Source organism: Puma concolor, chromosome F2 (assembly GCF_028749965.1).
Source record: "Puma concolor isolate L17-30 chromosome F2, mPumCon1.1.hap2, whole genome shotgun sequence".
NCBI classification, from domain to species: domain Eukaryota; kingdom Metazoa; phylum Chordata; class Mammalia; order Carnivora; family Felidae; genus Puma; species Puma concolor.
In genome coordinates, this window is record NC_141684.1 from 44036981 (window position 1) to 44059212 (window position 22232).

The window sequence follows — 22232 nt, forward strand, 5'->3', positions numbered from 1 at the left end:
CTGTTTGTTCACTGACTAGGGAAATACAATATTTTTCTACCCAAATGGGAAGGCGGTAGGAATTGGAGAGGTGTGTACTACTCAAGAAGGTGCTATGTACTCTTCAGCAGCTTTCTTTTCAAGGCTAATTTCACAGCAAACATGAGATTATGTTTTAACAGTTTCTGAGAAATGATAGCAAATGGCAAGAAATCTGTACATTAGCAACATAGACAACTTCATGGCTCAGGAAATGAGAAAATGCAAAATTGTGATAGCATAAATAGGGGGTTTTCTGTATATATAGCTTCCTCTTAGCCCAATCTTGTGTTTATTGAATATTCATTGGGGTATGTTAGAACAGTGAACAATATTTTGTGAGCTTGGCAAAGGAATAAATTGCTGAATGGCTTACATTTTTGCTATCAAGAAAGCCCCACAAAATGGGCCCAAAGTAACATGCACCAAGGTTGATTGAAAAGTAAATTTATTTCACTGACCTTATCAATTCAGCCTCCTTCTCTATTTGCTGAATCCTCCTATTTTATACTTCTCAATGGCTATCAACATACTTTTTTATGAAAGCTTGTCCCTTTATATGTGTCCTGCAATCTCTTCCTTTATTTATTTCCCCTAATCTCTTCTAATAACATTTGCCTCTTCAAACACCTTATTTTTCCACCTATTTTCTCCTGCAAGTATTTGTACTGAGAGTCCCAGTTACTTCAGCATATTGTGGCAAAGGACCATCTCCTCTGTATGGACTCCTAACCAGTAGACCCCAACTTTCTCACACATCCTTCCGAATTAAGACTTGAGGAACTTTTCTTGATATCCTTAATCTAGTGGAATTTATTTGAGATACTAAAAAGAAATCATAGTAATTTGTTGAAGTATCTTCAAAGATACTTTGCTTACAGTAACAGCCTTCATTGAAACAATGAAGCAAAGTATCTGGACACATAGTAGGCACACAACAAACTTCCTTAGAATGAACATAACGACTGTGAGGGTGATTGAGGGGTTGAGTGTGTGATTTAGTAGTATTTATACTTGATGTGGTAGTTCATAGACAGATGTGAAATTTGAATGCAATTGAAATACGATGTTTTAAGTAGCTGATAACTTTAATATTGTAATACATTTCAGAATGGTTTATGATGTGGGCCATAATCCTATCACAAAACATATGATCATCACCTAATACAGTATTTGAAATCTTGCCAGCCAAAATTATCAATAAGAAATAATTTTTATCCCAATTAAAAGCTAACTTTATTTCATAACCATCTTATAATAATTGCCTTTAAAGAGTTGTTAACAGATTTAATCATTTGTGTAAAAATATTATCTTATATTTTTTAGACAAAATTCAGGAGAGCTATATTTTAATACCTACACACACACACACACACACACACACACACACACACACACACACAAATGTATTTTTTTTGCTTCACAGTTAATTGGAAAGTGAATGTCATGGTTAACTTATGGCCAACTTAGTTTGCCTAGAATTTTCTTACTTTCTTGTTTTGCCTCTCTCATCTGTCAATCCACATCTCTGGCTTTTTAAACTTCTTTCCAAGAGACTTTCACTCTTATATTCTTACAGTTTTATTTTATTTGTCTTTCACTTCCTCTAATAGTCTATTGCTCCTTCCATTAGTCAATATCACACTCTCATTATTCTTCTATTTTTACTGCTTTTTAGCTATAATCATAAGCAAGCTTGAGCCTTAAAAAACATGCTGTAAAATGTGTGTCTCTCTCTGTGGTAGATTTCATTATTGGTCCAGATTCTTCACTTATCCCTGCACCCACTCCCAGGACCAGCTACATTATTTGCAGGACTTACTACAAATTGAAAATTCAAAATTAAGAATTTCAACATAGCAACAGCAGAACGTTAAACCAATCACAGGATCTAAGCGTGGAGACTTGTGTGACATACAAGGAACTCACCCCACTGAAGGAGCCACGTCCACAGCCTTTGACATATGACTTTGCAGTTCTTTCTCTAGAAGCAAGTGTCTCCCCCATCCTACTGATGGTAGGTGCTAAGGTCTGAATGTTTGAGTCCCCCTCACCCCCAGAATTCATATGCTGAAATCCTAATCACCAAGGTGATGGTATTAGGAAGTGGAGTCTTTGGGAGGTGGGTAGGTTATGAGGGTAGAGTCCTCATGAATGGGAATGGTACCCTTATAAAAGAGCCCAAGAAATATCAGTTCCCCTTGTGCAATAGGAGGTTATAGTGAGAAGACAACCATCAGTGAGGAAGCAGGCTCTCAGCAGAACTAGTCTCCAGAACTATGAGGAATAAATGTTTGTTGTTTATGAGCATCCAGTTTATGGTATTTATTTTATAGCAGCCCAAATGGATGAAGGCATTGGGTTTGACCATGTGATTTTCTCTGGCTAATGGGGAATGTGAACACAAATGACATGTTCCAGGTTTGTCTAGATCATAAAAAGGCATTAGATGTCTGTGTTTGTCCGTCTGTTTTTCTGTCATGGCAGAAGGACATACATGTCATGTATGAAGGACATGTCTCAACTAACTCCTGGCCATGGGAGATTTAACCTGTAGTATAAAGTTAAGCCCGGCTGAGCCTGGCCTATACTAGTCAGCCCCAGCCAACCTTCAGACACGTGAATGAGAATAAATGATCGGTAACCTGATCTGTTGGGTTTGGGAGTGGTCTGTCACACAGTAAAAGCCAACTAATCAAGGAAATGAAAACAGTTCATCTAAGAGGCTCTAGCAGACAGAAGTGTTGCGTCATTGATCCTCACCTCAGCTTTTCCTGTCTCACGCCTCCCTTACCCAGCTCACACTGTGGATTAGTGAGTTGCCATATCAAGACCCTGGTTGCTCCCCACCCCCTCAAAGCCAGGCAGTTTCACCAGGCTCTAAACTCTACACTTACTGCCTGCTTCTCCAGTTCCACTCTTGGTTCTGACAGCCTTAGCTCCCTGTCCTGCTAGGGATGTCCTATCACACACACACACAAAGCATTATTCTATCAAGGTATTTGTTGTGACTGTGCCTTCTGACTTGTCTCCTTGCCTCTACTTTTGGTGCTTTTTTTTTTTTTTTTTTTTACTATCTTCCAACTTATAGTAGGATTGACCTTTCAAAAGCATAAACCAGTTTCTGTCATTCCCACGGTTATATCCTCTTGTGGCAATGTTTGGTAATCGGAGTAAATAAAACTTACTACACAGCTGCTATTGTTGACCTTACATCCCTCCATTCCTCTGTTTTTCCCTATGCTCCAGCCAGATTAGCCTTTCTAAACAATGCCATGCCCATTTCCATCTCAGAGGCTTTGATCATTCTGATGGAAACATGCTCTCTACCCCATCTTCAGTTTTTCCGTGATTGTGAGGTGTTCCTACTGATCCACTCCTATTACTGTCCTGTTTTATTCTGGAAGACATCATGTCTGAAGGGATATTACAAATCAAGTAAAAAGGGAAAAATGCAATGCATAATTTACAGAAAATAGCAATAATGAATAAAAGGGACCAGCGACCAGATCTGGGGCTGCTAATTCTTTGAACATTGAACCAAGGAAAACAGACAGTTAGAAGGCATGACAGTTCCTTCCTGTACTCTCAAAATAGGAGAATCTAAGAGGGCCTTCTGTTGTTTTCCACCTGTTTTTTATGAGATAAAGCATGAAGTGGCTATTAAGAGATTTTCCTTATTCCTACTTCCTCATGTTTATTTTTGATGAAATATTTTCTCGATTCTGGCCAAATGTCTACATGTCTTAATTTGGGCTAATAGTGCTAATTATATATATATTAAAAAACTTGTATCTTCATAATATTTTAAAGGGAATTATAGGGAGAATATATCAGAAGCTATCAGGCAGACATATTCTTTTTATTTTAGATGTTTATTTATTTTTGAGAGAGACAGAGTGGGGGGAAGCAGAGAGAGAGGGGACAGAGGATCTGAAGCAGGTTCTGTGCTAACAGCAGACACCCCCATGCAGGGCTCAAACTCAGAAACCATGAGATCATGAACTGAGCTGAAGTGAAGCTTAACTGATTGAGCCCCCCAGGTGCCCGGCAGACACTATTCTAAACTGGAATTTGATAACATTCTTTGTTTTTTCATTGACTTTTTTTTTTTATATTTGACCTCCTGCCTTTTTCATTCACAAATCAACCAACATGAAGATAAATCCTTATAAAAATTTCTATAAAATATTCTCTATTCTTTACCAAAGAAAAATAATGATAAATTTTCATTGTTGTTCAGTAAATGGCCAATATTATTAAAGCTTCAGTGATTATGGAGATGGTAAGAATATTTAAAGGATAAAAAAAAAAGTTATACCAAACAATTACCATAAAAGACTTACGTGCAAATCTTGTAAGCCACAACCAAGGTCAACAGGAATAATGATTAGGGCTATGAATTTGACCACAGCAAGGTACTGCCATGTGAAATGCACTAAAGCTTTGCCAAGCTTAAAGAAGGATCATAATTGACAAAGAAGGTAGACAGAATAGAGGAGGGATGGGTTCCACCCCTTGATATTTAGGGATGAGACCGAAAGACTCCAAAACCAGGTAATTATAAGCAGTCGGGCAGAACTGAACTGTCTATTCATCATATGATAAAAGGGAAAAGAATGATGTCCTTTAGTGGAAGTGGGAGACTGGTGCATGGCAGAAGCTAGTCAGTCCTGTGTCTGGATGGAACTAGAGCCTAGGAAATAGTCCCACTAAAAAAGGAAGAACAAATGAGAAAATACAGGAGAGGAAAAAAAACATCAAAACTTGAAAGTATCTCTTTTCTTAGATGAGTCTGGGATATAGCTAGGAAGAAATGCTACTTTCAGGGATGAGTCAGGAATGTGTCCTTTGCTATGGTTTACATAATGTTCATTCAAATAGCACATTATATGAATCCTTCCAGTAATAGTTACTAACATTTCATATAAAAATATATGGGATAAGTTGATAAACTTGTTCATTTATTATCATATTATATGTATTTTGTTTATATAGATAAATGTTTCACTTGTAGAGAATTTAATAAAGAAAAATAATGGGAAACAGGAAAATTATGACACTTATGGAGCCCTCAACATAATTTCTTATGTACAACTCTTGTTATATAATTTGTAATTTGATCTTATCATTGGTGAATTTTATTATAAATTAAATATTTTCTAGCAAGAGTTTTAGTTAAAGACTTCACCTTATGTTTTATAACCACATTTATTGAATTATGTAGATATTATAGTATATTTAAAAGTTCTTATTTTTCCTCTAAAGCTAAATCATGCTCATTATAGTGCATCTCTTGGTTAGGTAAATAACATACATAAGAGATTTTTTTCAGGAAAAGTTTTTTAGTGGTACATTTTGTGAATCATTAATTATTTGAGATTGTCTACCATGACAATTTAGGTGGGTATAAAATTTAGTTACATCCTTTTGCACTTAAGTACTCTAAAGAAGTTATTTTATTATCTTCTGACATTAAATATTTTGGAGAAGTTGAAAATCTGCATGATTTTTCTTCTTTTACCTGTGAACTTCTTCTTTTTTCTTCCTAGATGCTTATGGAAGTCTTCAATTTTAAGAGTTATTTCTCAGGAAGCTATATTTGTTGTTTACCTTTTCACATTGATCACCTTTACACGTTAACCTCATTTTTTGAAGTCTTATTTAAAATCTTTTACTTATAAGACTCAGCATATGTGTAACTCTATGGATTATTTCTTTCTCAAGAAAATTAGTGCATTTGATGTATCATTTTGTCTGTCATCAGAACAAGGGAGACACAAATTAATGTCAATATTTTCTGCTACTTTAGTTTTTACTTCAATAAAACTTATTTAGCACCAATTTGGTAACAGGCAGTGTGCTGGTAAAGGAAATAAGGGGAGAATAAAATATGTTCCCTGCCCTCAGTAAATTTATAAATATTCTTATGTTGTGGCTCTTGATAATCACAGAGGCTAGTTCTAGAATGTAGAAAAGAGCTTGAATGTCTTTGAAGAAGAGAGACTTAGTTCAATTGACTTTCACATGCTGCCTGAGTAAAAATCTCATCAACAGTCCTGTTGTATGCTTAACAATAACAAAATATATACATAAATCTATGTGCAGCAGTTTATAAATATATCCACATAAACAGATGCTATTCAATAATAGTTTCTATGTTTATTGTGTGGCACATGCTGTGCTAAACCCTTTTTTAGATCATCTGACTTAATCTTCACAATAACCTCATGAGTTATATTTTATCTGTCTTTTACAGATGAGGAAATGAAACTGAGTTGAGTTCCAAGGTCAGACAATGCTTAGCACAAATTAGACACTCAAATCAAAATTTACTGAATAGGAGAAGAAACTAGGACTTAAATCCGGGGCAGTGTGAATACAAAATCTTTGTCTTAACCACTATACTAAACAGCTCATCAAGGGGAAACAAACAAAAATAACAGCACAAATAAAAACAAATCAGTTCTGGCTAAGGTTCAAAGATAGGAAGACTAGAATTAAACCAGTCATGAACTCTAATTCTGTATTCAAGATCAATTGTCTGCTTTCTTTTCTTCCTTTTAAGTAGAACTTTAACTTTAATTAGACATTTTAGCATATGGAAGTTAATAAATCTTGACTCAGATATCAAAATCCCAAATATGAACTGTAAGATTTTGATACCCAATAACCAGTAGAGAATTAATAGAGGCTAGATGGGAGTTTTAAATCAAAATTAGGTATGTAAATTTACATTTAAATAGGAAAGGAATTTATGTTTTTAAAAAAAAACTATTACACAAAATTATCCTGTATTTAAGCTGGTAGTGATTTCTTTTAATTAATACATGGAAAAAAATAATAGCAGGAAATAAATTATCTAAATAGTCACCACCCATAATGAACCAAACACGGTGATAGGTGACAGCTTACATTAAAAAAAAAAAAAAAATGAGGGGGCTTTTATGAAATAGTTTATGTAAAATAATTATATTTGTTTTTAACTATTAATCAAATGCATTTATCTTTATACTTCAATAATATAAATATAATTATATAATAAATATATAAAACAAATGCTATTTTTATGCTAATAATATAATAAATACTTATTGGGGAAAATTTCAAAATAGAAAATGCAAGAACAACTAAAATGTCACTCATGATCCCAATACCCATAGGTAACAGCTGTTGAAATTTTTATGATATCTTCATTCATGAAACACCTAGCATACTGTGAGGGGATGCTGGTATGAGGGCATCAGTAACGTGACTGGACAGTTTGATTATTACACTGACTAGTTTCCGCAAAGGAAAAAAAAAAAGATTTGAAGTTTAATTTATATGATTTGTTTTTAATCAGTTCTTTTCTGAATATTCTCTGTGGCTTGAAATACAATAAATAGTATTATGGAATATAACTTACAATGATTCTATAAAGTATAGACAGTCAAGGACAGAAATTTAAGACGGAAGGCCAAAAAGATGCCATAAAACAGTTGTAATGTAAAGAATTTGTATCATTTTTTAACTGCAGAATAACAGTAAATGAAAAAGAGTATGTTACGCATTTAATCCAGAAATTCCCACACTTCTTCCTTCACACAATTCATTACATGGGCCCCGAAGGAGCTTCGGCGTAAAAACAAAGATCTAATTGTGTACTTTAAAAACTGGTTACACAGTTTACCTAGTTTGATAATCTTGAACAACAAAGGAGGGATTTTTCGGGGTGGGTGGGGGCTGGAGTTTGGTTGACGATCCATGGCTTGAGGCATGGGAAAGGAGAGTCCAGTTAGGAAAGCAGTACATTTATGGCAGAAGTGGATTACTAAGTGGATAATTAATGGTGGTGAAGATAGCAGATCTCCCCTCCCTCCTTGGGCTTCTTCTCACAAGTGAGCTTATAGCCCTGAGGAAGGTTTTTTGTTTTAAAGACCATTCTTTCTGAAACTTTTGGTCTTTCTGTGGTTTATTGAGCTAGTCTCTAAGGTTCAAGGGGGTCAAAGCAGAAGATATCTTCTCCAAGGCATTAAACAGACATTAAAGGAACAAAGCCAGTCTGAAGAGTTTTCACAGGGTCTTCTTCAAAGATTTAATCTACAAAGGAGTTTTTTTTCCTCCACATAAGACATTTAATGACTTTAGGAGTCTTAATTTATATCTTTTGCCCTTTCAGTAAAATTTAAAACTGATCAAATTTAAGCACATACATTAATATTAACAGTGTACAGATAACTCTAAAGACTAAATCAAAAGTTTGGGGGTAGGAAGCGGTTTATGATAGATTTGTATCTTGATTCCCCCTACATATTAGAATTTTTAGATGCATTAATAAACACTATATATGCATGTATAATAAGAGCATGTGTAATTCTTTCCAGCTCAAATGACCTGTGTATCACATCCACATGCAAACATGTATATTTCATTCTTAGGTTATTTAAAATAACATTACATCTTTGTAGTAAGTCTTTCGGGGTACAGCCAGCAAAAAACAACAAGCACATGATTAAAGCATTTTCACCATTGATGTCATTGCCATAAATAGAGAGAGCCAGATAAAGAATAGATAACATTAATAGTAAAATGCATATTGATTACTATTTATCAGTATAGTCATAAAGTGCTATTGTAATGGTACAATAATGGTTATCTTGGTAAATTCTTATAGTCATACCCATGATATGAATAAAAATCATTTGAGCAATAATGTCTTGTATTGTGAATCATAATATAAATAATTACAGAAGAATAACTTTTTAAATGTCTCATTTTTACTGCATGTGTGTGTATGTTCACACATGCACATAGATCATGTGTCTTCATTTAAAAGCCGTGGCTTCTATAAAATTTAATTACATCTCCCTGCAGCTTTAAATTGTGAGTGGCTCTAAATCAAGTGTGTCTTCAAAACAGGGGCTGCTTCTATTAAATTTAATTATGTTTCTCTGCATATTGCACAGTGGAGGTGTAGTTGCTAAATGAGGGCATCTTCTATGAAAATGGCACAGGAAAGATGTAGAAACAAGCGGGATGGCCTTCATGCTTCTTTGAAGTGGATAAAAATACTGTTGTCTTGCCATAGTCAAAACTCTCTGGAACCAGCTTTAGTAATGTAAGACAAAGCCAAGAAGATTGAATTTTTCATGCTATTTTCACGTATGATATGTACATTTTTGGAAATATTCCATTTATGTTAATTTTTCAATACATTAAATATGAATTCAAATGATTGAAATGTAGAAAGTCTTTTGCATTATATTTGAATTTCAGAACCATATGCGTCACTAATTTCCAGTCATACAAAAGGGATTAAAGAGGCAAAGCAGCTTGAAATTATACTTTCTTTTGTTAAAAAACAAACAACAAAAGAAGAATACTGGGGATTTTTTTTTTGTAATTTCCAAAGATAAAAACTTTTCTTTTTCTTTTTAAAATCATAAGTATACATACATGTATATATACATCTATATGTATATGATTTGATATCTCAATAGTTGCTTGATCATATGACCTATTTTTATGAGGGTATACATTTGATCATACATGTGTTAAATATTAAAAACCGGCTTTTGAAAACTGGTAAAAACAGAGAATTCATGAATGGATCACCTGTAAAATGAGATTGACGCAGTACCTGTTGTTAAGCACTTACTGATTGATGTTATAAATCAGGGTAATATACGTTGCTTAAACATAAAGTCTCTACAGATGCAGGCTAAGTAAAATGGATAATTATTTCTATATGTGTTTCACAATATTCAATAATATATTATTATATAATTTATTATTATTACCATTATGGAATTGCTTCTGTGGGGGGGGGGGGGGGCGGTGGCAGGAAGTTGATTACCTCAGTATTACTCTCCCTCAAGGAGATGGAATTTTCAAGTATTACCATTTGGGGGGGTTTAGTACTTAGAGAAGTAGGCCTAACTAAAATAAACATTACAGAAGTTCATGTTCCCTAGCTCACTCAATGGAATAGTCTTTTCAGTTTTTGCTTTTCCTTCTTCTATAAGCTAGAGTCCTTTCCTAGAATGGAAGCAAAAAATGGCCTTTTCACTCTTGAGCAAATTAAAGTCCTGGCCAAACATTTTCTCAACTTGCATAGAAGTGTAATTAACTCACTCAGCTGGCTTTTTTTTTTTTTTTTTTTTGACATGCAGACCTTGTGGTGTTCTGCTCCATTCTTGAGAGTTACCACACATTGCAGCAGACATGTTTATTTGCGTAAAAGGACACCTTGTGATAACAGTGGCAGTACTCTTGCAACTTGTCCGTTTCCTGAACTGCTTGGAAATGTATCGAAGACAAACACTACAGATGCAGGTACCCCAAAGTCATACATGTAATCTTTTACTTTGGTTTAAAATCATGACATCAGAGATCCTGCCAGATGTGGGTCATGTGCCTAGATAACCGTATAGAAGTGAACATTTGAAATGGCCATCCTCTAATTTAGGTGGAAACTTATAGAAATAAGAGAAATCAGTCTTTATGGATCAATTTTTTATTGTAATCTATATCTACTGGCTGAGAGTAAGAATGGGATTTTCAACTCTAGAGAGCTATTTCCTACATTAGCTCAGATTGAGAATGCTCTGAGAATCAACATTACAGATTAACAGTTGATTTTGTATTATTCGGAATGTGTGTTTGTTAGAACCCCTCTCATGACATATTTTCTGTTGAATTCATCAACACATCACAATTTAATAGGCATAGCTTGTAAAAATGATTTGTAGATTATTTGTTTAAATTATGGTCATTGGGCTGATTGGCTGGCTGTTCTAGAGTAAATGTACCCAAATAAATTATAAACTGAGATGTTCATTAGTAAATTGGGGGCATGAGGGTAAAAAAGTAAAACCAGCTAGATGCACAGAGCTTAGCTGAGTATGGATGTACTCAGGTACCAACATCAGTTCGGTACTCGCCAGTCTTCATTTTAGTATCTTTTTTCACTAAATAGCAATAGAAAAGGCTCCATTTTTATGGCCTGTAAGAGTGTGCCATATACATAGTGCTATGTATATGCATTAAATTGCAAAGCTTTCCCCATTCCATTTTCACTATTTCTAAATACTGTCTAAAATAAAATGATTAAAATGTCAGTGGATCCACATGCATTCCATTTTTGCAATAAGCATTTCTTTCTACAAAAGAGAAATGCTGTTTAATTTCAGTGTGATTGTGAATTTTGTAAAATGAGGATGTAATAGCATTTTACTTAAACTTATAGCATCTTCTGCTCATATTGTGTTTCAGAATAGTTCCTTCATAATTAAAGTGTCAAAAAACACATTTGTAACAAGAATGATGAAATTCATTCTGAATAATCCGTCAGCAAATAATAACCTGCATTTCCTGCTCTCAAACAGAATCATTTAATACCTTTCAATCATTCGGTTCTTCCCTCTTTTTTCTTTTTTCTTGTTACTCTTAGAAAATAACTTCCTATAACAGCTTAGAAACTATTTTATGGGCTTAATGGAGGTTTTTCTTTAGCTGGAATGTTATATGGTTAGCAAATGTTTCTATAAATATGTAAAATGCTCTTCCCCGAGTCCCCACTGGATGCCTCTCAACTAGAGCATTTCCAAAACAATAAACAAGGCAAACAAAGAATGCTTCAAAATAATCATAATTTCACATTTCCCCCCAAACACTGTTCATTTATTTTTCTATTTTATTGCTGAAAACAGAAATCATATTGAGTGGAGGATTTCCCCTCACATAGACTTGAAGGCAGGTTGACATTTAGGAACTATGGCATCTTATGTTTCTGAAATATGGAAGGAGCAAGTCAGATTATTCAAGTGCATTTTCTCCATCTAAGATCTTGTCTTATCATTGCCTGTATTGAAGTGATACTCATTTTACATTTACTTTTAAAAATGTAAATTAACAAACATACTATTTATATATGTGCATGTATACCTACCGGGGATTGTGATATAATGCACATATGAATAAGCAAGTAATGTCCGGGTGCATAATTTAGCTTCTATCGTGAGAATCAGTTTTCTGCTTGGCTTAATATTTTCATGCTACATGTGCCTGAAACTTAGCGTTCGGAGAATTACTGGATTAGGCAATCTATCTCAGGATGATAAACCTATTTATATAGTACATACATCCTGAGTTCTCGTATCTCTTTCCTTTGCATGAAGTTTAGTACAATATTCCAACTGTACGAGGCATGGAACTGTAAATTGTTTTATAGTGTATCTTAAGATTTTACTGTAGTGCAGGTCAAGCATAATTGTTAAGAGAGAAAAAGAAAATCTTTTAAAATAATTTATTCTTCTAAAAATGCTTCTACCATCCACTGCAGCTGCAGAGTCATAATGCTTTCATTAGAGATCACATCTGGGCTGAATTAAAACAGGAGCCTTTCCCAGCCCTGCAGTGCTTGTCAGGTTGAAAGTTTTTCTCAGAGCTCCTGAAGCCTTTCCAAAAATCAAGGGCTAAGACAGAGAACAGACCTTGTCACGAGCTGGTACCGGGCTTTAAGTACATTCCTGCTATGTTATTCACCGTCTGGCTCTAATTTGGAGGTACATCTCCCTTGTGCTCACTTTATTAACTTACATATGACTAGCCCTTTTGTTTAATATGGAAATAAAGAAAACAGGGTTTGTTGAAGAATAGTACTATACACTGAGGCTTTTATTTTTCCACACATTCGCTTTTTTCCCCCCTATATGTTTGCTCTTTAAAGCAATTTCCCCATATTTGAACCACTTGGATAATAAAAAAAAAGTAGATAATATGGAGAATTCATAACAGACCTTGTTTTCATCTTTATTTTATAGAAAGGGAGGAGGGGAAAACTACATAGATTTTAATGCATTGTTTTTTTTTTTATTTTGGCCATCAATTTTATCTTAGAATTCCAAAAGAAAAGGTCTATCGGTGTTAAACATAGACACAATGATATCAAAGTAAAATTATATAAATTTTGGTGAAATTATTTCAAAACTGTGTTATAAAGTTGAATAAAATGGACACTAACTGTTGAGATGTCATGACATTAATGAAGAATGGAAGTATATTAAAATTTTTTTAAAAATCCCAAGGTGTATTAGGAAGAAATACACTACCAATAAAAGAGAAAAAGGAGCTAAAAAAATTATCGGGAATGTGTTTCTGATGACTGAACAACGCTCATGCTCCAGATGATTAGCATTTACTAATCTGTCCACTTGTAGAGCACACATACTTTTATTAAAGCCCCAAATCTTGGGACAAAAGGAAGATACAAATTCTGTGAGGCTCAACATACCAAGAGAGAAACAGGTGCACAAATAATGCTAATGCAATTGCCATGTACTGAAATACAGGTCAATGTACAGCAGTAGCAGTGATTAACTCTGCCTGAGGAGGTCACCTTTGAGCTGGTCTTTGAAGGATGAATAGAAGTTCACTAAACTTTGGAGTATTTATAGATTTTAGCACACTTTTTCATTTTCTCTTCACCTGAATTTACCAGTTGCTATTTTTTGGGGGTAAAAAATGTACTTCACTATAGCATTGATGTATTCGCTACCTTTAGTATTAATTCTAAAACTGACATTATTCTGACCAATCTTTTTCCTAAGTGTTTTAATGGCATTATAAATTAGAAATGTGTTTTTCCTCCTCCTATGTAAGTGGAACTTAACTTTTAGCACATGTAACAGGAAAAAACTAAAGAGTCGAGAATCCAGAGAATCCAGAGAATACGTGAGAACGTCAATTTAATTGATGTCTCTCTGAATCTTAACTTTTTCATTAAAAAGATGGGGATAATGCCTGTCCCACGGAATTATGAGGATATAATAAAATGATGTATTTTGTGAACTAGGACAGTAGCTACCTCATAGTAAGCTAACATTCAGCAAACATAATTCTGTTCCCTAAATTTTATCTCCAAATGGGATGAACAAGCCTTGGCTCAAGCTAATTCTCTTTCAGTTTACTAATGTTGTATTTCAGGGTATAATGAAATGTATATATGATAAACATTAATGTCCATCTACGTTAACAATGAATGCAGATTGTTTGACAGTGATCTTTATAGAAAGTAGATTAATAGAAGAACGCAAATAATAAAGCACCTCTAATTTCACTACCTATGTATTTGGAGTTAATTTCTTGATGAACAAAATGATGTGTGCATTCCCGTGATATATTGCTTTCCACGAAAAGTCTTGCAAGCTTCCTTGAAAGCAAGGGTTACCTTTGCCATTGCTTTTACAGGCACTCTCTCAGTACCTAGTAAAATATTGCCTCCAAGCCTAGGTGTTCAATAACTGTTTGTTGCTTTGCTGCCTCTTGTTCTTGAAACTTAGATTTAGGATTTCCCAGAGAGCACTGGCACAATTTTGCTGAGTAGGAAAGACACAACCCAGAATGCCTGAGTCAAGTCACCTGTTTCTATTTGTGATTTATAAAATTTCAGACCTTCAAACGAAAATTTTCAAGTGTAAAGCAAATTAAATGCTATAGCACCACTGAATGTATCTATAAAATGATAAGAACAGCCTCCTAATTACATGAAATACAAACATTTAAGAGGATCCAGAGGGGAAAGTATGTTCCTTCTTCTCATTCACTGTTCTTTACTCCTGTATTAGACTATGAAGGTAAAAGGACTTGTTTTACTTAACAAAGCTGGCTAGCTGTTTCTACGGAAATTCTTTTTCATTTTATAACTCATGTGAATGTCAATGTCAAAGTAACAACAGCACCACTGGGATGAAATGGATAAAAGACTCCTGGTCAAATGAAATTCTCTTTCCATTAAGATTTACCCTTCATGTTTTCCATTAACTATTGTCAACTCAGCTTCTTTCCTCATCGAAAGTGGCCAGCTGATGGATGCTTATGTATAGAATGGTGCAAGATAGGAAAATACTTCTGTGTGTTTTTTTAAATCTTTGTATGGAAAACAAAATATGACAGCATTTCTAGGCTACACTGTTTTACATATGAATGTGAAGTATCATATTTCTTAATCATAACTTTTGATGCTATATATATATACCTACAATAGCATTTTAACCTTTCTAATCTTTCAACCTATTTATACTTTATTCAAGTTTACCTTTTGTGAAGTGTTTAGTTTATAAGACTGTATACATTTCATAGACTTATAAACCCAAGTTTAAAAAACCTAAAGAAATAAGTCCATAATTTAACACAATTCATTCACTGGTATAACTTCAAAATATTTTCCAGCCTGTGATTATGTGTTACCTATAATGAAATATTGAAAAAAAATTATTTAAAGTCACTTTCTTTACAATGAATTTACTTTTGGAATGATGGCAATGGACTTGCAGTTTCTATTACACTCAGTACTAATGATCAAGTTTAGAACATGGCTTCCAAGAATAAAATTTTACTACAATTAAAACTACAAGAGGGGCGCCCGGGTGGCTCAGTCGGTTAAGTGTCCGATTTCGGCTCAGGTCATGATCTCATGGTTTGTGAGTTGCAGCCCTGCGTCAGGCTCTGTGCTGACAGCTTAGAGCCTGGAGCCTGCTTCAGATTCTGTCTGTCTGTCTCTGCCCCTCCCCGGCTCACACTCTGTCTGTCTGTCTCTCTCAAAACTAAAATAAACATTAAAAAAACTACAAGAAAAAATGTATTTCATTTATTAGTCAAGTATTATACTTTTCCTTTTAACAAGAAAAATCTTAAATACAATCTCTGACTATGCTTGTTAGGTTTTGGCACTCACAATTCACCTTACAGTGTTTTATAATGGTTTTCCATGGGCAGGTTGGAAATATCAGGAAATATACATTTGAAAATTAAGGAACATAAAAATCATATGATTTCTTGGCAATGTGCTTAATCCTGTGATAGAACCTTGAGCATTAAATCATTTCAATACACTTAAATAACAAAGTCAAGGGCCATGTTTTTCCTAACTTCAAGATTTTAAAAAACAGTCACCAAGAAAATATTATTTTTTTCCTTCTGAGAATTTCTCTAGGATAAATTAGTTACATACTTAGAACAAAGTATCTTTTCCACCAAAAGGAACACAGTTAAGGAAATTGACACATCAAATCAAGAGCTATGCAGGAAAGTCAAGAAAATTGTAGTAAATTTGCCATGAGATGGTAGCAGTTGGAAAATCAAAGAGGGCCTATCTAAAAAAAATATCTTGAAATAAAGAAATCAGTAAACTTTGTGATGTATTAGATTTGAGAAGCTAAAGAGTCAGTTTAATAGCAATACTTACAGCATTGGTGCATGGGAAATACTGATGAGTATAGAAGGGAACATTCATCACATGCTTATTAGGTGCCTCAGACTGTGATTTCTCCCTGCCCCACCCTCCATGTTTAGTCAGTCACCAAACTAGTCTTTCTCAAATCTGTCCCTAACTTTCCACCTTTACAACCACCACATAAATGGCCTTTGAACGAGGCTTTCTACTTCCAGACTGGTTCAAGGTTAACTACCATGTTAGAGATATTCCAGTATAGGAAATATAGACAGGTCACATAACTGCAGTGGCTTCCCAGGACTGTCAGGACAAAATCAATCTCTTTTCCCTGACAACAACAACAAAAATACCCCTCAGAGTCTCTACCTACCTCCTTGCTTCTCCAACTGCTTGCACTTCTCCAAATACATGAAGTGATTTCATACCTCTGTCCTTTTCCATGTGCAGCTACCTCTTGATGCTCCTTCTCCAGTCTTCTCCTAGTCAATTCCTGTTCATCTTTAGGGTTCGGCTCCACCATTCAAGCATCACCTTCCCTGAGAGTCCTTCCTCTGTATTTCTCTATCTTAACCACTGATACTGCATTGAGTACAGATAAAGAGTCTAAGTATTTTCCAGGTAACAAGCCCTTTGAAAGTAAGGAGTGTATCTTTTGTGTTTTGTAAACCCATGCAGGGGTCAAACCTGACTGAGCTAATAGTGAGTGTTCAAAATATGTATGCAATGCACTAATTAATGAATGAGTGAATTAATAATTATAAGAAACTTTAAGTGAGAGGCAATGTGTGTATACTTTTTGTTTTCTTCGTGGGACTGAAAGGCAGTACTGAACATATAGGTGTTCCGTATTCATTGCCATGAATAGAAAGTGTATTTTGGAGACACAAGTTAGGTCAACCTGGCGTTTTCAGCTTGAACGTTTGAATTCCATATAAGAAAAAAAAAGTTGTCAACTTGTCCTGTATCTAATCTTTGATTTATTAGGTTGTTCTGAGAAGGCCACTTAATTGTTCAGTGCTTAATGTTTTCCTTCTTGGGAAAGCATACTAATAGTTTCAGATCTCCATTTCCTTAAAATAGTGTGATTAACAAATTATGCAGTCTAGTTTTCTGAAAAATGAAATAAAGCATCCTATATCTTTATATATTTTTATATACAATATATACTTAAAGAGAACTAAACAGCTATGTAATATTTTCTGTTTTCTGCCACGCATTTAATATTTCAGAATTTCAGTCAGCCTTGATTGTCTCCAATATTTCCTGTCTCAGTAAAGAGCACTGCCATCCATTAAGTTGCCCCAAAAGCCCATGATTTTTATTCCTCGTTCTTCATCATCTCTTATATTTATTCATCAACTCTGCTACATCCCATATCCTAAACCATTTCTGTTACCAACTCCCTAGCCTGGGCCACCATTAGTTCTCAGCTAGACAGTTGAAATAAACTTCTGTCTCCCATTCTCCCAGTCATGCTCTTTTCTAAAATATTCTTGAAACTGTAGTCAGAATGGTTTTCCAGTGCTCACATCTTACCATGTTACTCCCCTACTTTAAACTATAAAATGGGGTCAGTGGCTTCCAATTTCGAACCCAGAGTTTACGGTCTAAGCCTCATCTCTGACATCTCCTCACCTTGTACTCTGTACTCTTACTATACAAAACTTGCTTAAAATTTCTGCCCTGTCTGGAGAATGGACTTGGGTGGATGTTGTTTCTTTGTGCTAATGCTCTCTTCCCTATCTCTTCTTGGGCTAACTTCCACTCATCATTTACTTAAAAGTTTAAACTTTGTTTCTTCCATAAGGCCTTCCCCGTTGCTTGACTTTTAGCCAGAGAACATCTTATTTTTAACATTTAGCACACTTCATTGTTTTCGTTTGTTTGGTATCTGCTTCCTACCAAGTGGGCAATAAGGTCCATAAAGACAATACTCTTTGCTTAGTGCCTTGCAAAATGCCTGACACACAAGATGTACTCAAGAAACGTTTTTAGAATACAGTGAATTGATTCTAGATATACATGACATTTTTTCTCTGCACTGAGTAAGTTGATCTAAGCAATTGTTTCTGATTACTTTATTTATTTGAAGTATAAGGAAAATGAAAATTTTATTTAATTAAATCTCTGCAAAATTCTTGGTTTCTTGCTGGGAATAAAATAGAAAAATATGAAATAATTAACAATTCTTGAGTCCCTGTTGCTTAAAATGTTCAGGGAAAATGGAACTTAAGAAAATTAAACATAGAGTTACAATTACACTTTAATTGTTTAAAAGTGACCCAGCTCTTACATAATTTAAAAAAGCATGTGACCCTCTAATTTTGAGTAACTTATACTTTGTTACTACTTTTTAGTCTCAACACGGTGCACTAGTTTCCTTTTTTTTTTTTTTTTTTAAGTAGGCTTCATGCCCAGCACAGAGCCCAATGTGGGGCTTGAACTCATGACCCTGAGACCTGAGAACAAGACCTGTGCTGAGATCAAGAGTTGGATGTTTAACTGACTGAGCCACTCAGTCACCCCCCCTGGTTTCCTTTTTCTAATGGAGTTTTCTTCAGGTGAACTTAAATGTCGAATTGTGGTATGGTGCTTGAATCCTTTCCAGGAGTCTTTTTAAAATCCTTTCTTACTAGGTTTCAATCTTGCTGCAATCCCTTTGACTGGAGTGACTGCAAATTACAGTTTGAAAACGGGTGACCTCTTCCTCTCTGCTAATATTGTTAGAATGAAGCTACAATGGCACCTATCAGGATAACCAAATTAGAGCAGTTCACATAAGGCAGACATGCATACAAATGTACTTTATGTACCAGATGTATCCCTCAACAGGAAAATGACAGCCATTCAGATAAAATGCTTTTATTATTTACTTTCAACAAGTATCCATAGCTGTGGCATGACTATTGTTGAATCATTTCAATAATCTTGTTATAGGGCTGGTAATAAAAGAAAAAGCACTTCAGCAAAGAGAAATGACCTGCCTCCTGACATCTTCAGAGGTACGGGATGACAGTGATATGTAGATTACTTTTCTGTTCAAACCAGCAAGAGCATTGCCAGACCTTTTCCTGCCCAGTTTATTTCCTCAGAGCACTGATGTATTTCTTGACAAGAAAGGCAGGAGGCACCCCTGCAATTTCACCACTGCCAGTAGGTGTAGCAGTTGGTGTAGTTTGACATGTGGAGGAGAAGATGGAGGCATCCTTGGAAAAAGCTTTCTAGTTGCCAAAAGATGTAATGACTTCGGCAAGGACTGTATCCTCTACACAAGAGCAAGCATTGATGAATAATGATGCTTTGAAACATAAAAGGATATTAACCTTATTAAATTAAGCAGGGACAGATATCTCACAATTTATGTGTATGCTTTGCCTTTCAAGGCCCAATATGTAAGTAATGTGTACGTATTTTTTCCTATGGTAATGGCTAGAAGACAGATATTTCCTTGAAATTAATATCCATTCTTCCTCAACTAAGAACTTCCAAGAAACTTAGCAAGTCCTGACATTTACAACTTGTATTGTATTCCTCTCCTCTCCATTGGATCTGATAATCTTGGTATCAGAAAAAAGAGAAGCTCCTTTTCTGTCTCACCTTTTTCCGGTAATAATATCACACTGTTCCATTTGATACATGAACTATCATCAACATTGAAAAATGTGGAGTCAAGGACCAGCACAGATGAAACCAGTGTATCAGATAAAACAAAACAAAACAAACAAACAAAAAGGAATCAGTGATTTTACAGCTTCATAACAATGTGTTTTTAGCTTCATCTTTACAACATAATGGTTACCAACTCAACATCAACATCTTGGATCTAAAATTTCCAATTGAATTGGCCCTTTGACTATACTATAAAGCAGGTTCTATTCTCCTTTTTGCACACAAGAAGGAGGAAGTTACTAGTTGGCAAATTGACTGGATTCTCCCAAGGCCCCTTTTTACTGAATCTATGTCTGGCTAAAAGGCTAATTAACTGAAGGAAAATGTCCTAAATTTACTGGTAGGTGAACCTGGCTTGTCCCTAAAGGAAAGGCATCTAGCCACATAGATGCTGGAAGTAGAATCAGCCCGACTAGGAAGTCAGGGGTCAGCCCTAGAGCTCCTGGCAATCACCCAGCTATTTCTCACTTTCTATATTATTATAATGCATTAATATTTTATGATGAATATCATATCATTTCTACCTTGTAGGATGATCATTCATGAGAAAACCCATTTCTCTGGATAAGAAATTTTAAGGCATTTCATCAGGATAATCCCCACTTAAGAGACTAGATTGCAAGATTAGTATACTTCAAGTCAGAAGACTTGGGTTCGGTTCCAAACCATGCTGTCAACTCTGTGATCTTAGGCTTCCTGAGTCTCAATACTTTTTCAATGGTAAGATGAAGACAGCAGTATTTTTATGAGGATTAAATGCTATTACTAAGCAATTTATATAGAGTTACGCAGCCGGTACTTTTTTATTATTCCTACCAAAGTTATTGTAGCAAATAATTCTAATTACATTGGTACAGCTTACTTCAAACCCCTACCCCTTGATGGGACTTGTGATTCTAGGGACAAGAAGTAGAGATTAAGGCTTAAGAAGTATATCCCTGTTCTACAGAACTGTGGTGGTATCTTTAGTTCCCATGTATTTTTCACAACAGCCCTCTGAGGTAAAAATTCCCCCTTTTATTGATAGAGGACGAAACCAAGACCTGGAGATATAATTACTTTGCTGGTCATTGACACAGTAATTGGGAGAGTCAGGTTTGTGTCTGTCTCAAGCTGTCTTCATTTTACCATTCTAGATAATAGCCATGCAAATAGCTGGTATAAAGTAGCATGGACTAAAGTGGGTCTACGTAGAACAGGCGCATGGGTAGTCTTCATTGTCAATAATAGCATACCCATCAAAAGATACACCAGATCACTGACAAATCACTATTGAAGAGTTGATAGTCTTACATTACAAAATTTTCTTCTAAAATATAGTATGATGTATTATTGGTTCACGTATCTGTAAGCTCCTTTATAGCATTAAATAGAATATTTTTCCTCAATTATGTGAATACACACACATTTATAACTAAAATATTCAGTGTATCTAGTATAGTATGAAAAAGTATTTACTATTTTATACATGCTACTCATAGATATTAACATTTATAGGTATTACTATTAATACATCTTATTACAATTGAATTCTATTAAAATTAAGACAAGAGATATTTAATATTTCTTTTGGTTTTCTCTTAAATCTTGAAGTGACCTCATGATGAAGATGGGTAATATATATGAAGACCAAATATTCTTATTTGATTTGAAACATGCTGGGTAGATAATTTGTGGAGAAACTGAAGCTTTGAGAGTCGTGGCAATTTTCTTAGAAGGTGCTATGGTCTTTTGATTGAACAGCACGAAAATATATCAAATTCATATCCTGACCTCATCTGTCTTTCTCTGGGGAGATAACATCTTATAGGAACTGTAACAAAGAGAGTGCTTTCATATCCACAGAGTAAACATAATTACACTGTTAGAGCTAAGAACCATCCAGGAAGCTCCCAGGACCCAGGGCATCCAAAGGCAAAAACACATTCCCCAGATAGCCAGCACCTTATGACTTGGGATGCTGTGTGATGACTCAAACCCTCTAGTCCTGGGTTGGGACTGTATCACTGACTGACATTGCCAGTTGGAAGCTATATATTTCATCCTATACCTGAAGCTTTGGAGTCTTTCTGACTTACTCTCTAACTCATGACCCATGACTACAACTTGACTCTTTAGCCACTCTTGGCTATATTATTTGAATTTTCCAAACTCAGCTTCAGTGACCAGATTCTGGAATGAACTAATGGTTCCCAGACTCAATCCTCAGCACCTGTGCTTATTACCTCCTTGTACTTGGCTTTGCTTGTGGACTGTCCTGTCTTGAATCAGGCACCCACCCCCACCTTACGGAACAGGTGGCCCTGCCTCAATCTGGATTACTGCTTAG

General features: G+C 35.0%; 1 protein-coding gene across 8 annotated transcripts in view; it reads left to right on the plus strand.

Annotated features, from left to right (window-relative positions):
* TRIQK (triple QxxK/R motif containing) overlaps nucleotides 1-22232 on the plus strand; it is a 280870-nt gene that overhangs the window by 127638 nt on the left and 131000 nt on the right. For all 8 annotated transcript variants that reach the window (XM_086695585.1, XM_086695587.1, XM_086695582.1 and 5 more), the window contains one exon: nucleotides 10173-10335. In XM_086695585.1, coding sequence (XP_086551711.1) covers nucleotides 10173-10335 — 163 coding nt within the window. The remainder of the gene's footprint in view (nucleotides 1-10172; nucleotides 10336-22232) is intronic.